The sequence below is a fragment of the Salvelinus alpinus genome, chromosome 24 (assembly GCF_045679555.1).
Source record: "Salvelinus alpinus chromosome 24, SLU_Salpinus.1, whole genome shotgun sequence".
NCBI classification, from domain to species: domain Eukaryota; kingdom Metazoa; phylum Chordata; class Actinopteri; order Salmoniformes; family Salmonidae; genus Salvelinus; species Salvelinus alpinus.
The window spans coordinates 43473037-43490649 of record NC_092109.1 but is presented as its reverse complement, the minus strand read 5'-3'; the positions used below and the strand labels follow the sequence as shown (position 1 = coordinate 43490649).

General features: G+C 44.7%; 1 protein-coding gene across 1 annotated transcript in view; it reads left to right on the top strand.

Annotated features, from left to right (window-relative positions):
* The window catches only part of LOC139552865 (transcription regulator protein BACH1-like), a 44885-nt gene extending 33574 nt beyond the window's left edge, over nucleotides 1-11311 (top strand). Inside the window, exons 3-5 of the mRNA XM_071364970.1 lie at nucleotides 1002-3083; nucleotides 6267-6476; nucleotides 7639-11311. Coding sequence (XP_071221071.1) covers nucleotides 1002-3083; nucleotides 6267-6476; nucleotides 7639-7881 — 2535 coding nt within the window. The 3' untranslated portion in view covers nucleotides 7882-11311. The remainder of the gene's footprint in view (nucleotides 1-1001; nucleotides 3084-6266; nucleotides 6477-7638) is intronic.
* Nucleotides 11312-17613: the final 6302 nt, after the last annotated feature.

The following is a 17613-nucleotide window of genomic DNA, read 5'->3' as shown; positions in this document are numbered from 1 at the left end:
CCTATAAGCGTGCTGAATATCTGTTTGCTGTGAAATAGCATTGGATCTAGTCAAACATAATTTTCTTACCCAAAAACATTGTTAACAGGCTGATTTGGTCGGCTGTTTGAGCCAGTAAAAGGTGCTTTGCTAATCTTGGGTAGCGGAATGACTTTTGCGTCCCTCTAGGCTTGAGCACATACACTTTCCTGTAGGCTTATACTAAATATTTTTGCAATATAGTCTGCTACCATGCTCTCAGTAAATGTCCATCCAAGTTGTCAGACCCAGGTTGATAGACAACAATAATTTCCCCACCTCTTCCACACTGACTTGACAGAATTCATAATTACACTGCTGGTCTTTCATAAGTTGGTCAGTAATACTTGGAAGTGTAGGGTCTGTGTTTGCTGCTGGCATGTCATGCCTAAGTTTGCTAATAAAAAAAATAAAGTAGTTGGCAGGCAACTGGAAGTCAACTGAGTGGTTGTCAGGCAACACTGAGTGGTTGTCAGGCACCACTGAGTGGTTGTCAGGCACCACTGAGTGGTTGTCAGGCAACACTGAGTGGTTGTCAGGCAACACTGAGTGGTTGTCAGGCACCACTGAGTGGTTGTCAGGCAACACTGAGTGGTTGTCAGGCTACACTGAGTGGTTGTCAGGCTACACTGAGTGGTTGTCAGGCTACACTGAGTGGTTGTCAGGCAACACTGAGTGGTTGTCAGGCAACACAGTGGTTGTCAGGCTACACTGAGTGGTTGTCAGGCAACACTGAGTGGTTGTCAGGCAACACTGAGTGGTTGTCAGTCAACTGAGTGGTTGTCAGGCAACACTGAGTGTTTTTCATCACGTGAGCATAGTTTGTCTAAGAGATGAGATGAACTCAGTTCTGTCAGATAGATAAGATATGGTATATGCTGAATCAACAGTAGTGTTGAGTGTGTGAATAGGTTGTATATCGGCCAAGCTGTACTGCTGTGTCATAACCATCTGTTTCTCTTTCTTTCCATCCCTGTCTAAAGGTGACGGCGAGTGGCTTTGAGCCCCTGCTGCAGTTTGCCTACACATCCAAGCTGCTCTTCAGTAAAGATACTGTCATGGAGATACGACACTGTGCCTCTATTCTGGGTTTCAGGGATCTGGACTCGGCCTGTTTCGACTTCCTGTTGCCCAAGTTCTTCAGCAGCAGTAGGGCCTCCTTCCAGAGGAAGACCTGCTGTAAGACACGGTGCAGGAGACAGTCCCCCAGGGCAGAGCTTAGCGACATCGACACTAACAAGGATGTCTTAGATGATGACAAAGGAGTCAAGGTGGTTTCTGATTCGCCCGTTGAACAGGATGTGGGTGGCCAACCAGCAAATGACGAGACGGGACGTAAAAGCAAAAATCTCACCCATCCTCCTGAAGCCGATATCCAATCAGACGGCCAGACTGACTACTCCCTACAGTGCCCCAAGTACCGTAAGTTCCAGCAGGCTTGTGGGAAGGTGAGGCTGTGTGTGGAGGTCTGTGCCCCAGAAACAAACCCCGACTCCCTAGTGGTGAGAGAGGAGGGCTGCCCTCTGCCCCTGCCCCTTCCCCAGTCCTTGCGACCCTGCTCCACTGGTGGAGGCATTAGGGAAGGTCCTGCAGTGGAGACTTCTGGAGAAAACTCTTCACTTCTCTCACAGACACAGACTGACCAGGCAGGACAGGGAGAGGTGGTGCAGAAGACTGACCAGGCAGGACAGGGAGAGGTGGTGCAGAAGACTGACCAGGCAGGACAGGGAGAGGTGCAGCAGAAGACTGACCAGGCAGGACAGGGAGAGGTGGAGCAGAAGACTGACCAGGCAGGACAGGGAGAGGTGGCGCAGAAGAAAGGAGAAGAGGATGATGAGGAGAAGAGAGAGATGGATGAGAGAAGTAGAGAGGCAGATGAAGAGAACACAGAGCAGTATGAGAGGATAGGAGAGACAGAAGAGAGGAGGAGAGGAGAGACAGAAGAGAGGAGGAGAGGAGAGACAGAAGAGAGGAGTAGAGGAGAGACAGAAGAGAGGAGTAGAGGAGAGACAGAAGAGGAGAGGAGAGGAGAGACAGAAGAGCGGAGGAGAGGAGAGACAGAAGAGCGGAGGAGAGGAGAGACAGAAGAGCGGAGGAGAGGAGAGACAGAAGAGAGGAGGAGAGGGGAGACAGAAGAGAGGAGGAGAGGAGAGACAGAAGAGAGGAGGAGAGGAGAGACAGAAGAGAGGAGAAGAGGAGAGACAGAAGAAAGGAGGAGAGGAGAGATAGAAGAGAGGAGGAGAGGAGAGACAGAAGAAAGGAGGAGAGGAGAGACAGAAGAGAGGAGGAGAGGAGAGACAGAAGAGAGGAGAAGAGGAGAGAGGGCTTCTGGAGTCGACTGTCATAGCTCTGTCCTTGCTCTCGTGGAGGTGTCTAGTGGTCGGCTTGTCAGCTGTGAAGAGAGCCCAGGGTTGGGTACAGCACCACACCGATGCCCCCTGGAGGCACCTGGGCTGGACAAGCAGAGCCCTGGAGGTGTGGGGGAAGGAGGTTGTGTTCTAGGGGGTAGAGGACACCATGAAGGAATAGATCCAGCTGTCTCCAGCCTGCCACAGACAGAACAGGAGCAGGGAGGGAGAGCGTGGAGAAAGGTGGGGAGAAGGATAGAACATGGAAGAAGTGAAAGCGGACAGGGAGAGAGGAGAGAGCGAGGATGGGAAGAGAGGAGCAGCGTGGAAAGAGAGGTGGCTGAACACTTGGCCCATGGCCTCTGGTCAGAGTTCTCCACTTCTCCTCCCCTCCTCCAGGACTTCCTCCCTGGGACTGAGTCTGGGAACCTCCGGAGCAGCAGCTCCACCTTGGACTGGCTCCACAAGCTTGACATCAGCTCCAGTACTGGGGACTGTCCCTTCCTACACGGCTTGGACAGGGAGACAGACAGAGGGACAGGGGAGGGGACGGACAGGGGGACAAAGAGCGCGACTGAGCTGGGGTGTGAGGGGTCGTCCCAGTTAGAGAAGAGTCCCTGTGTGTCCTCCCTGACATCTGGAGACGATGGAGACTCCGACTGCTTCGATACGGAGGGAGACAGCGAGTCCTGTTCCTACAGCCAGAGAATCAAAGAGGTGAGTTAAACTAGAGGGAGACAGCGAGTCCTGTTCCTACAGCCAGAGAATCAAAGAGGTGAGTTAAACTAGAGGGAGACAGCGAGTCCTGTTCCTACAGCCAGAGAATCAAAGAGGTGAGTTAAACTAGAAGGAGACAGAGTCCTGTTTCTACAGCCAGAGAGTCAGGAAGGTGAGTTAAACTAGAGGGAGACTGAGTCCTGTTCCTACAGCCAGAGAGTCAGGAAGGTGAGTTAAACTAGAGGGAGACTGAGTCCTGTTCCTACAGCCAGAGAGTCAGGAAGGTGAGTTAAACTAGAGGGAGACGGAGTCCTGTTCCTACAGCCAGAGAGTCAGGAAGGTGAGTTAAACTAGAGGGAGACTGAGAGAGGCTAGGACTGGGCTGAACTAGAGGGAGACTGAGAGAGGCTAGGACTGGGCTGAACTAGAGGGAGACGGAGAGAGACTAGGACTGGGCTGAACTAGAGGGAGACAGAGAGAGGCTAGGACTGGGCTGAACTAGAGGGAGACGGAGAGAGGCTAGGACTGGGCTGAACTAGAGGGAGACAGAGAGAGACTAGGACTGGGCTGAACTAGAGGGAGACAGAGAGAGACTAGGACTGGGCTGAACTAGAGGGAGACAGAGAGAGGCTAGGACTGGGCTGAACTAGAGGGAGACAGAGAGAGGCTAGGACTGGGTTGAACTAGAGGGAGACAGAGAGAGACTAGGACTGGGCTGAACTAGAGGGAGACGGAGAGAGACTAGGACTGGGCTGAACTAGAGGGAGACAAAGAGAGGCTAGGACTGGGCTGAACTAGAGGGAGACAGAGAGAGGCTAGGACTGGGCTGAACTAGAGGGAGACAGAGAGAGACTAGGACTGGGCTGAACTAGAGGGAGACAGGGAGAGGATAGGACTGGGCTGAACGGGGTGAGAGCTACTGAGTTTGCATAATGCATGCTTTTATTCCAGCCCTGCTCTAACAGAACCGATTCTACTTATCATCTGGACCAGGTGTGTTCGAGCAGGGCTGGAACAAAATCATGCACAGGGCTGTCACCCTGGGTTGTCCTGCTTTAATGAGACCAGAGAAAACTTCTGGTGTGACCATTATAAGGAGACAGGCATGTGTCGTGTCTTTGCTATCGTTAAATTGAAGATTTATAGTTTTTATCATAGATTCCTATAATTAGGGATTACGCGATCACTTGAGTAATAGCGTAACTAATTAACTATGAATTCGAGGGCACCAGGGAAAGTTATTAGATTACAAGGTTATTATTTCCCAATATAACCTTTCAGATATTTTCCTATCTGATCAATGGTCTTCTAATTCAATTTGTATTTACTCTACCTTACGTCAGTCTCATTCCAAACGTCGTAAATCGCTGATCTGCACGAACCCAGTCTTCACTATGAGTCATCCATACATCAATTGTCTTAAATCATTTATTTATTACTAACTAATTAATTCACAGAAATGCATAAACAAACAAACTTAAAATAGTTACATGAAATGGTGGAAGGAATATGCCCTAGTGGGCTAAACCGGCATGGCGGCTGTTAGACAAAGGGAAAGTTGCGTTCGACTAAGAATTCACTACAGAGTCCATAACTATAACAATTGACATGCTAATCCTTACACATGAACGCTCACTCATTCGGGAACAATTGCAATCAATATATATATAGTTACGTCCAGTGTGTGTGTCCTTGGTCGTTGGAGAGAAGTTCGTTTTGGTTGTGGATTGTTCAGAGGGACATTCGTTAAAGAATGATTGTTTCGGCGGTTGTCTTTCTTCGCGTTCAATGATACAGAATTCCTAGCTGCAGACTAGTAATCAATATCAAAACTTGTTATTATTGGTATAAGAGTTTTAACCATGTGGTATAGAAAGTAATTCTACTCAACCTTCGTTCTCCTCCTTGGAGGATAACATGGTCTTAACCTTTGTCCTCTCGTGATTGAGAGAAACATGGTCTGGGGTAATTTCTTAAGAGTTGGCTTTTATTCAGATAGCAGAGAGGGGTGGTCCCATGGTCTCTGACCCAACTGGCTCAGGGGCGGTCCTTGGATTTAGTTCAAATACAACCGGGAGTTGTATTTTCCTTAATTAAACAGTTCAAAATCATATTACACAATTATACAAACAGTATCATACTCACTCATTCATTTTATACAACAAACAGATGTTACCCTCATATCTGAGGTTATTATATAAACAGCGGTATGGTAATGTGGTCCCACAGTCTCTCCTGAGTTTCTCACATGGTGACCAATGGACATGTTAATAGCTGGACTCCCCACCGGCCTTTAATACTTTTTCCGGAACATGAAATCTGTTCGTACCTCAAGTTCTGTGAGGTGGAAGAGAATTCCTTTGTCCTGAAAGTTTACTCTCTCTCTTAATACTGTTTAGCCATGAGGAGATCCTCAGGAATTTACAACGTCTCTCTGTGATCACAGCATGGGTTGAAGGAGCAAAGGGGGAGGCAGGGAGAGGGGGATGGGGTTTGCTATACCCACGCAGGCAACGTCATGACACATGCATATATTTGGGTTTGTCTTATTAACCAAAAAGTAAAATCTCTCTGTATGTTTAAAACATGTTAGATCACAGTATTTATGTTGTCTTTCCTTCTGGCTCTGACTTTTCTGCTAACTTCTTTATTGAGGAAAAATGTACTGACTATGACTGTGATATGTGGTTGTCTCACCTAGCTATCTGAAGATGAATGTACTGACTATGACTGTGATATGTGGTTGTCTCACCTAGCTATCTGAAGATGAATGTACTGACTATGACTGTGATATGTGGTTGTCTCACCTAGCTATCTGAAGATGAATGTACTGACTGTGACTGTGATATGTGGTTGTCTCACCTAGCTATCTGTAGATGAATGTACTGACTGTGACTGTGATATGTGGTTGTCTCACCTAGCTATCTGTAGATGAATGTACTGACTATGACTGTGATATGTGGTTGTCCCACCTAGCTATCTGTAGATGAATGTACTGACTATGACTGTGATATGTGGTTGTCTCACCTAGCTATCTGAAGATGAATGTACTGACTGTGATATGTGGTTGTCTCACCTAGCTATCTGAAGATGAACGAACTGACTGTAAGTCATTCTGGATAAGAGCATCTGATAAATGACTAAAATGTGAAATGTCCTAATCCTGTCCCCCATGTTTTCAAGGTGCAGCTCCCGTTCTCTGTGGGTCGTATCGTGGCGTTGAGCAGGAATGACTTCCAGCTGATGTTGAGGCACCAGCCTCCTCTGACCAGAGAACAGCTGGACTTCATCCACGACGTCCGACGCAGGAGTAAGAACCGAATCGCAGCCCGGCGCTGTCGGAAGAGGAAGCTGGACTGTATCCACAATCTGGAGTGTGAGATAGACAAACTGGTGAGGTGGAAATGACTTCTTTAAAAGGACTTCCTAAGAGTAGTGTGTTGTTTAATTCTTGTCCCGGGGACACAAAGGGGAAGCACATTTCAGTGTTTTGCTACAGCACTATACAGCTGCCTCCAATAATCAATAATCATCAAATTATTGATTAGTGGAATCAGGTGTGTAGTGCAGAAACCCTCCTCTAAAAACATCTATAGTTATTATAATATATATTATATTATGTTATTAAAACATCTATAGTTATTATAATATATATTATATTATTATATATATTATGTTATTATATATATTATGTTATTAAAACATCTATAGTTATTATAATATCTATATATTATGTTATTAAAACATCTATAGTTATTATAATATATATTATATTATGTTATTAAAACATATATAGTTATTATAATATCTATATATTATGTTATTATATATATTATGTTATTAAAACATATATAGTTATTATAATATCTATATATTATGTTATTATATATATTATGTTATTAAAACATATATAGTTATTATAATATCTATTATGTTATTAAAACATATATAGTTATTATAATATCTATATATTATGTTATTATATATATTATGTTATTAAAACATATATAGTTATTATAATATCTATTATGTTATTAAAACATATATAGTTATTATAATATCTATATATTATGTTATTATATATATTATGTTATTAAAACATATATAGTTATTATAATATCTATATATTATGTTATTATATATATTATGTTATTAAAACATATATAGTTATTATAATATCTATTATGTTATTAAAACATATATAGTTATTATAATATCTATTATGTTATTATATATATTATGTTATTAAAACATCTATAGTTATTATAATATATATATATTATGTTATTATATATATTATGTTATTAAAACATCTATAGTACTGTTATTGATTTGGAACATTCAGCAGAGAGTGTTATGAATAGAATGAGACGTAATTACTCTCTGTCCGTCTGTCTGTCTGTCTGTCTGTCTGTCTGTCTGTCTGTCTGTCTGTCTGTCTGTCTGTCTGTCTGTCTGTCTGTCTGTCTGTCTGTTTGTGTAATGTCTTCATGTTTGTGATTTCTGCATGGTGTCTCTGTGTCTCCATGTGTGTCTGTGTGTGTGTGTCTCCCAGAGGACAGAGAAGAACCAGCTGATATCAGAGAGGAGCCATCTGAACCAGATGAAGCTGAATACTTGGCACAGTGTGACCGCTCTTTGTCAGAGGGTCTGCAGCGAGGCCGCCCTGAGACCAGAACAACTCCAGGTCCTAGCCAAGTACACCTCCCCAGACTGCCCGCTCTCTGCTCTCATCTCCCCCACAGACCCAACCTCCCCTGGGCTAGGAGGACTACTACAATCCCAGGCCTCTCCCTAGGCCTGCTCGTCCTCAGGCCTAGCCTCAGATACCTGTCAGAACTTTTCGGAACCTTCGGAACCTTTAGAACCCTCGGCCAGCTGCTCCAGGGACACACCCACAGGGGAGGATCTCTCAGGTGATTGAACAAGCCCTCAGGTATATAGATGTGATCAGGTGACTGATGCCCTGCTCATGGATGAGTGTGAGTCTGGACACCATCATCATCATCATCATCATCATCATCATCATCATCATCATCATCATCATCATCATCATCATTTCATAGACTTTCTTCTACAGGCAAAGACATTGTGGTTGTGTTCCAATAATCTCTCCTTCCTCAGAGGTGCACTCAGTTACTCACTAAAGCATCAGATTGGTCTAGGCACTGAGCAGGGATGAAGGAAGCAGGAAAGTATTTTCCCGCGATTGACACGGTTACATACAAGCTGACAGTATTTCAACCACATGAAAATATGCATGCAAGATGAACTGAAATCCATCACCAGAGATACAGTGTGTGTGTGTGTGTGTGTGTGTGTGTGTGTGTGTGTGTGTGTGTGTGTGTGTGTGTGTGTGTGTGTGTGTGTGTGTGTGTGTGTGTGTGTGTGTGTGTGTGGTGTGTGTGTGTGTGTGTGTGTGTGTGCAGTACCAGTTTGGACACATCTACTCATTCAAGGGTTTTTCTTTATTTTTACTATTTTCTACATTGTAGAATAATAGTGAAGACATCAACACTATGAAATAACACATATGGAATCATGTAGTAACCAAAAAAGTGTTAAACAAATCAAAACACGAATTCAAGGCACACTTAACCAGCCAGGCTACCACAGCATTCTGCAGCGATACGCCATCCCATCTAGTTTGCGCTTAGTGGGACAATCATTTGTTTTTCAACAGGACGATTAACCAACACACCTCCAGGCTTTGTAAGGGCTATTTGACCAAGAAGGAGAGTGATGGAGTGCTGCATCAGATGACCTGGCCTCCACAGTCACCCGACCTCAACCCGTTTGGGATGAGTTGGACCACAGAGTGAAGGAAAAGCAACAAGTGCTCAGCATATGTGGGAACTCCTTCAAGACTGTTGGAAAAGCATTCCAGATGAAGCTGGTTGAGAGAATTCCAAGAGTGTACAAAGCTGTCATCAAGGCAAAGGGTGGCTACTTTGAAGAATCTCAAATATATATTTATTTGTTTAACACTTTTTTTGGTTACTACATGATTCCATATGTGTTATTTCATAGTTGTGATGTCTTCACTGTTATTCTACAATGTAGAAAATAGTAAAAAATAAAGAAAAACTCTTGAATGAGTAGGTGTGTCCAAACTTTTGACTGGTACTGTATATACACACGTGAGAAGCACTATATTTAATATTGGGCTACAGGTTATGACAGAAGAGAAGCTGCATGTAGGCTGTATCATAGACGAATAGCCAACAATTATGTTGGAAATTAGAAGCAGAACTTTACCGATGTCAACTAGATTATTGAGGCGACCATTCTATCGATTCATGGCACCAGTCTTTTCCTTTCAAATCCATGAAGGGAAGTGAACAAGTGCACACTTTGGGAGAAAGGTAGTTGATAGTTGGTATGTAACCTGTGTGAAATAAGACCATGTCACAATACAACCACAACAGCCGATGTATAAAATAAGACCACATGACAATACAACCACAACAAACGATGTATAAATAAGACCACGTCACAATACAACCACAACAGCCGATGTATAAAATAAGACCACATGACAATACAACCACAACAGTCTATGTAAAAAATAAGACCACATTACAATACAACCACAACAGCCGATGTATTTAATAAGACCACATGACAATACAACCACAACAGCCTATGCAACTTAATGAATGTGAAAATTCGTTGAACATGAAGAATGTAATTACTACAAAAGTTATATTTCTCTGTGTCTTCTTTGACAGCTTCACACCTCCAACCGCTAATTTTTGTGTTTTGTTAATTGTGCCTTATTTTGTTATAACGAGCATTCCTTTGTTAAGAAGTTAATCAGAATTGTATGCCATGTTTTTCCAAGAACTTTGAAAAGGCATTCCCCTGGACTTTCTTCTGGACATGTTCAATAGCACACAAAGCCAAGGTAACCTTTAGTGAACTTCAGGTGAACTTTTGGTTTAAAGTTAAGGACAGCTGTGGTGAACCTGTGGTCATTGATCAGAGTGTTTGACCGTTCAGAAGACTGGCTATGTTTATCTCAGTCGACGGCTGTGTTGACCGCTGGACCGTGTGTTCTAGAACTCTGAAGGATTCCGGAAACATGACACGTTCTCTCCTCCGGGTCAAACTCTGATTGAACTGGGTTGGGGGAGAATACTATTTTTAAATTCAGGAAAATTCTGGTACGCTCCAAAATATACAACACATCTCATGGAGAGAGTGCCTTCTCAGGTATAGCAATGCAATGTACAGTACTCACATTTTTTTTTATTAAATCTGTCTTTGTCCCTCTCTCTCCCTCATTCTCTCTCTCTGTCTGTATCTCAATCTCTTTTCCTTAATCTTCACATCTGACCTCGAACTACTTCTTGGTCTCTGTGTTTACTGTGTAATGCCACAGTCACGTGCTAGTCAGAACTAGGAAACTCTGTCATGTGCTAGGCAGAACTAGGAAACTCAGTCACGTGCTAGTCAGAACTAGGAAACTCAGTCACGTGTTAGTCAGAACTAGGAAACTCTGTCACGTGCTAGTCAGTACTAGGAAACTCAGTCACATGCTAGTCAGAACTAGGAAACTCAGTCACGTGCTAGTCAGTACTAGGAAACTCAGTCACGTGTTAGTCAGAACTAGGAAACTCAGTCACATGCTAGTCAGAACTAGGAAACTCAGTCACGTGTTAGTCAGAACTAGGAAACTCAGTCACATGCTAGTCAGAACTAGGAAACTCAGTCACGTGCTAGTCAGAACTAGGAAACTCAGTCACGTGCTAGTCAGAACTAGGAAACTGTCACGTGCTAGTCAGAACCAGGAAACTCTGTCACGTGCTAGTCAGAACTAGGAAACTCTGTCACATGCTAGTCAGAACTAGGAAACTCAGTCACATGCTAGTCAGAACTCTGAAATTTCCAGACTTGCTAACGCGTTATAAAACGATGATCTCGAGTGTCCCACTTGATAAGTATCAAGTGTTAACAAATAGGAAGCTCTACGCAAATAACTTGCATTCATTTTAACTCGGAAACCCCTAATTCCGACTAGCATGTGAACACGGCAAAAGTGGCCGCGTTCGAGAGCATAAAAAAATGTGACCTTTGAACCTCCTGTCTGTGTTTACTGGCCGCGATGGGGTCAACAGAGGAACTAACGGGCCAACAGCACCTTTTAAACTTATTTTCTATCTCTGAATGGTATGTCTTTTAAAATGTTTCATGTGGAATAAATGAATGTAATTTTTTCAATTGGATTTACCTAACATCAGGATTTATTTTTAAATCAGGTGGAGAGATTGGAGAATTCTTCTTCCTCTTTTATCATTTGTATGCATTCTCCTTTTCAGTCCTTCAGCTGTTCAGTCACTCTGCCGTTCAGTCATTCAGGCATTCTGCCACTCTGTCACTCTGCCATTCAGTCATTCTGTTGTTCTGCCATTCAGTCATTCTGTTGTTCTGCCATTCAGTCATTCTGTTGTTCTGCCATTCAGGCATTCTGTTGTTCTGCCATTCAGTCATTCTGTTGTTCTGCCGTTCAGTCGTTCTGCCGTTCAGTCATTCTGCCGTTCAGTCGTTCTGCCATTCAGTCATTCTGCCATTCAGTCATTCTGCCGTTCTGCCGTTCAGTCATTCTGTTGTTCTGCCATTCAGTCATTCTGTTGTTCTGCCATTCAGGCATTCTGTTGTTCTGCCATTCAGTCATTCTGTTGTTCTGCCATTCAGTCGTTCTGCCGTTCAGTCATTCTGCCGTTCAGTCGTTCTGCCATTCAGTCATTCTGTTGTTCTGCCATTCAGTCATTCTGTTGTTCTGCCATTCAGTCATTCTGTTGTTCTGCCATTCAGTCGTTCTGCCGTTCAGTCGTTCTGCCATTCAGGCATTCTGTTGTTCTGCCGTTCAGTCATTCTGTTGTTCTGCCATTCAGTCATAAAAAATGCAAGCCCGGCTGACGGACAACATAGATGTTTCATTGAACCTTTCCCCCCCAAGGATTACTATTCAGCATTTTATCACCTTCCCAGGTAACTGTAAGCCCTATTGTACACGTGTAGAGCAGCTGAGAGCATTGTTGCTATTACTACAGTCAGAGATACACTACAACACAGGGACATGTTATTTAACTAGGCAAGTCAGTTGAGAACCAATTCTTATTTATAATGACGGCCTACCAATAGGGGGGTACAACCTATAGGAGGGTCTGACCTATAGGAGAGTCTGACCTATAGGAGGATATGACCTATAGGAGGGTCTGACCTATAGGAGAGGCTGAACTATAGGAGGGTCTGACCTATAGGAGGGTCTGACCTATAGGAGAGTCTGACCTATAGGAGAGTCTGACCTATAGGAGAGTCTGACCTATAGGAGAGTCTGACCTATAGGAGGATATGACCTATAGGAGGGTCTGGCCTATAGGAGGGTCTGACCTATATGAGGATATAACCTATAGGAGGGTCTGACCTATAGTAGAGTCTGACCAATAGGAGAGTCTGACCTATAGGAGAGGCTGACCTATAGGAGTGTCTGATCTATAGGAGAGGCTGACCTATAGGAGGGTCTGATCTATAGGAGAGGCTGACCTATATGAGGATATGACCTATAGGAGAGTCTGACCTATAGGATTATATGACCTATCGGAGAGTCTGACCTATAGGAGGGTTTGACCTATAGGAGGATATGACCTATAGGAGGGTTTGACCTATAGGAGGATATGACCTATAGGAGGGTCTGACCTATAGGAGGGTTTGACCTAAAGGAGGATATGATCTATATGAGGATATGACCTATAGGAGGGTCTGATCTATAGGAGGCTATGACCTACAGGAGGCTATGACCTATAGGAGGATATGGCCTATAGGAGGGTCTGACCTATAGGAGGGTCTGACCTATAGGAGGATATGACCTATAGGATAGTCTGACCTATAGGAGGATATGACCTATAGGATAGGGTGACCTATAGGAGGGTCTGACCTATAGGAGGGTATGACCTATAGGAGGATATGACCTACAGGAGGATATGACCTATAGGATGATATGACCTATAGGAGAGTCTGACCTATAGGAGGATATGACCTATAGGATGATATGACCTATAGGAGGGTCTGACCTATAGGAGAGGCTGAACTATAGGAGGGTCTGACCTATAGGAGGGTCTGACCTATAGGAGAGTCTGACCTATAGGAGAGTCTGACCTATAGGAGAGTCTGACCTATAGGAGAGTCTGACCTATAGGAGAGTCTGACCTATAGGAGGATATGACCTATAGGAGGGTCTGGCCTATAGGAGGGTCTGACCTATATGAGGATATAACCTATAGGAGGGTCTGACCTATAGTAGAGTCTGACCAATAGGAGAGTCTGACCTATAGGAGAGGCTGACCTATAGGAGTGTCTGATCTATAGGAGAGGCTGACCTATAGGAGGGTCTGATCTATAGGAGAGGCTGACCTATATGAGGATATGACCTATAGGAGAGTCTGACCTATAGGATTATATGACCTATCGGAGAGTCTGACCTATAGGAGGGTTTGACCTATAGGAGGATATGACCTATAGGAGGGTTTGACCTATAGGAGGATATGACCTATAGGAGGGTCTGACCTATAGGAGGGTTTGACCTAAAGGAGGATATGATCTATATGAGGATATGACCTATAGGAGGGTCTGATCTATAGGAGGCTATGACCTACAGGAGGCTATGACCTATAGGAGGATATGGCCTATAGGAGGGTCTGACCTATAGGAGGGTCTGACCTATAGGAGGATATGACCTATAGGATAGTCTGACCTATAGGAGGATATGACCTATAGGATAGGGTGACCTATAGGAGGGTCTGACCTATAGGAGGGTATGACCTATAGGAGGATATGACCTACAGGAGGATATGACCTATAGGATGATATGACCTATAGGAGAGTCTGACCTATAGGATAGTCTGACCTATAGGAGGATATGACCTATAGGATGATATGACCTATAGGAGGGTCTGATCTATAGGAGAGGCTGAACTATAGGAGGGTCTGACCTATAGGATGATATGACCTATAGGATAGTCTGACCTATAGGATGATATGACCTATAGGATAGTCTGACCTATAGGAGGATATGACCTATAAGAGGATATGGCCTATAGGAGGGTCTGATCTATAGGAGGGTCTGATCTATAGGAGAGTCTGACCTATAGGAGGGTCTGATCTATAGGAGGGTCTGATCTATAGGAGAGTCTGACTTATAGGAGGATATGACCTATAGGAGAGTCTGACTTATAGGAGTGTCTGACCTATAGGAGGATATGACCTATAGGAGAGTCTGACTTATAGGAGTGTCTGACCTATAGGATGACCACATCTTGCTTAGGGCCCCCAAGAAGCTAGGACCTAAGCGGCTCTGTGGCAGTGACTATGTATGAGGAGTTTATATTCTATAGTAAGCATAACTTTTCACAGGCTGTAGAAACTTCCAGAAGCTACCAGAAGATGGCAGCACTCCCTAAAGAAATTCACCACCCTCTATGGTAGGGGTGTAGGTAGGTGGTAGTGTACTCATCTCCTTAGGGGTCTGTGTGTGTAGTGCACTACTTTTGACCAGAGACTTATGGGTAGTACACTATATAGGGAATAGGGTGACATTTGGTGATGAATTGTAACATGTCTTGTCTACGATCAGTCATGTTTGAGTGATGTTCTCAGTTTTTATTTATCAGACAACCCTTTTATCTGTCTTCATGGAGAGAGAGAGAGAGAAACGGGTAGACAGACGGAGAGGTGGAGAGAAACAGCAAGAGGTGGAGAGAGAGAGAGCGAGAGGAGGTGAGAGAGTGGGAGACAGAGGGAGAGGTGGAGAGAGAGAGCGAGAGAAGGTGAGAGAGTGGGAGACGGAGGGAGAGGTGGAGAGAAACAGGGAGAGAGAGAGCGAGAGGAGGTGAGAGTGTGTGGGAGACAGAGGGAGAGACAGACAGAGAGAGCGAGAGGGGGTGAGGGAGAGGTGGAGAAAAACGGAGAGCGAGAGAGAGAGGGTGAGCGAGAGTGGGAGACGGAGGAAGGGGTGGAGGGAGAGGTGGAGAGAGCGAGAGCGGGTGGGAGACAAAGAGAGAGGAGGAGGTAGATTATAGGGAGAAAGAGGCAGAGAGAAAGACAGAATCCCCGTTTATACCTGGTGCAAACATGGGTCTTTTGTCCTGATGTTGCCTACATTCTGATTCTGATTTCCTGGTCCCTTAATTTATGCAAATTATTTCACAGCTATTCTTTCAAAATAGTATTTATTGTAAGACAAATATTGACGTAATCAGTCAATGACACCACTTGTCAATGATTTTAGAGGGCGGAATAATGATTATTTAAATGGTTTCTCTGTCCAGATCTGTCTACACTTGTAAGATATCCAGACACAATGTGTTTCTAGCCCCGTTTATACCTGCCGTTAACATGCGTCCTTTATCCTGATCTGGTCTGTTTGCAGTTCTGATCACAGTGTGTCTTTTAATCATTTACCCTGTGGGCACAATTAGAATGTTGACAAGATCAGGACAGAGGCTGCATATTAGAACCAGATATAAACAGGACTAGAGAGAGGGTGAAAAAGGTAGAGAGAGAAAGAGGGGGAGACGGACGGAGAAAGGGGGAAAGAGAGAGAGAGGGAGAGACAGAAAGAGGGGGAGACGGACGGAGAGAGGGGGAAAGAGAGAGCGAGAATCCAAAGATGTTCTTTTATCGTCTTCAGGGACAGGTTATTCCAGTGTGATGACGGAAGCAGATTCTTTATGTGACAGGTTTTGTCCCATATGGCCCCCTATTCCCTATATAGTGCACTACTTTAGACCAGAGCCCTATGGCACCCTATTCCCTATATATAGTGCACTACTTTAGACCAGAGCCCTATGGCACCCTATTCCCTATATATAGTGCACTACTTTAGACCAGAGCCCTATGGCACCCTATTCCCTATTATAGTGCACTACTTTAGACCAGAACCCTATGGCACCCTATTCCCTATATAGTGCACTACTTTAGACCCTATTCCCTATATAGTGCCGTTGTTTTGACCAGAGCTCTATGGACCATGGTCAAAAGTAATCCACTATTTGGGAGACGGCCAACCTCTTCTGTTCGTGGAGACAGTGATTTGATTTACAGCTTTTTAAATGTTCAGTCTGAGACCACGACAAGTGATCAGAACATACTGTGTTTTTCCACTGTGCTTCGTAAGTAGGGTTAGGGTTGGCCAAAGCCCCCATAGGGTTCTGGTCAAAAGTAGTGCACTATATAGGGAATAGGGTGCCATTTTGGGACGTAGACTTGGTTCACGTTCCCCTGCTTAGACATTGCATGCATCAACCAATGGTTGCGTGCCACATCACTGAATGTGTCATCAACTGTGTTTAGCTGTACAGGTCTGGCAGAGGAACATGCCCAAACATTTTTGTTTACCCAGAGTTCCCCAGGTAGGTGTAGCCATCCTATTGGAGCAGGGGAGGTCAGGTGGTCAGGTGTGGCCATCCTATTGGAGCAGGGGAGGTCAGGTGGTCAGGTGTGGCCATCCTATTGGAGCAGGGGAGGTCAGGTGGTCAGGTGTGGCCATCCTATTGGAGCAGAGGAGGTCAGGTGGTCAGGTGTGGCCATCCTATTGGAGCAGGGGAGGTCAGGTGGTCAGGTGTGGCCATCCTATTGGAGCAGGGGAGGTCAGGTGGTCAGGTGTGGCCATCCTATTGGAGCAGGGGAGGTCAGGTGGTCAGGTGTGGCCATCCTATTGGAGCAGGGGAGGTCAGGTGGTCAGGTGTGGCCATCCTATTGGAGCAGGGGAGGTCAGGTGGTCAGGTGTGGCCATCCTATTGGAGCAGGGGAGGTCAGATGTAGCCAGATGTAGCCATCCTATTGGAGCAGGGGAGGTCAGGTGGTCAGGTGTGGCCATCCTATTGGAGCAGGGGAGGTCAGATGTAGCCATCCTATTGGAGCAGGGGAGGTCAGGTGGTCAGGTGTAGCCATCCTATTGCAGCAAGGGAGGTCAGGTGGTCAGGTGTGGCCATCCTATTGGAGCAGGGGAGGTCAGATGTAGCCAGATGTAGCCATCCTATTGGAGCAGGGGAGGTCAGGTGGTCAGGTGTAGCCATCCTATTGCAGCAAGGGAGGTCAGGTGGTCAGGTGTGGCCATCCTATTGGAGCAGGGGAAGTCAGGTGGTCAGTAAAGTAGAATTCCAAAATCAGATTGTTAATGCTAGATCTAATGCTGGATTAGATAAAAAAAAAAACGCCCCTGGTTTTGATTAAGAATGATGGGGTCAGGGGATTAGAGGGCAAGCAAATGCTTTTATTACATTGGCCCTTGCCCAATCCTGGAATTAATCTGAATACCAAAAAAAAAATCCTAATCTTTCATTACATGGTGAGATTAAGGAAGGAGAAGCGTGGGTTGAGTTTGTCTGTGGTGCGCGAGCACAAGCAAAGCACATACACACACCTCTGAGGATCGGCTCTGGGATATTATTTAGTCACAGGGTTTGACATGTTGCTGGGGAGATCTAATGGTATCTCTGAGATAATACATTGTATGTTTACGATTGGA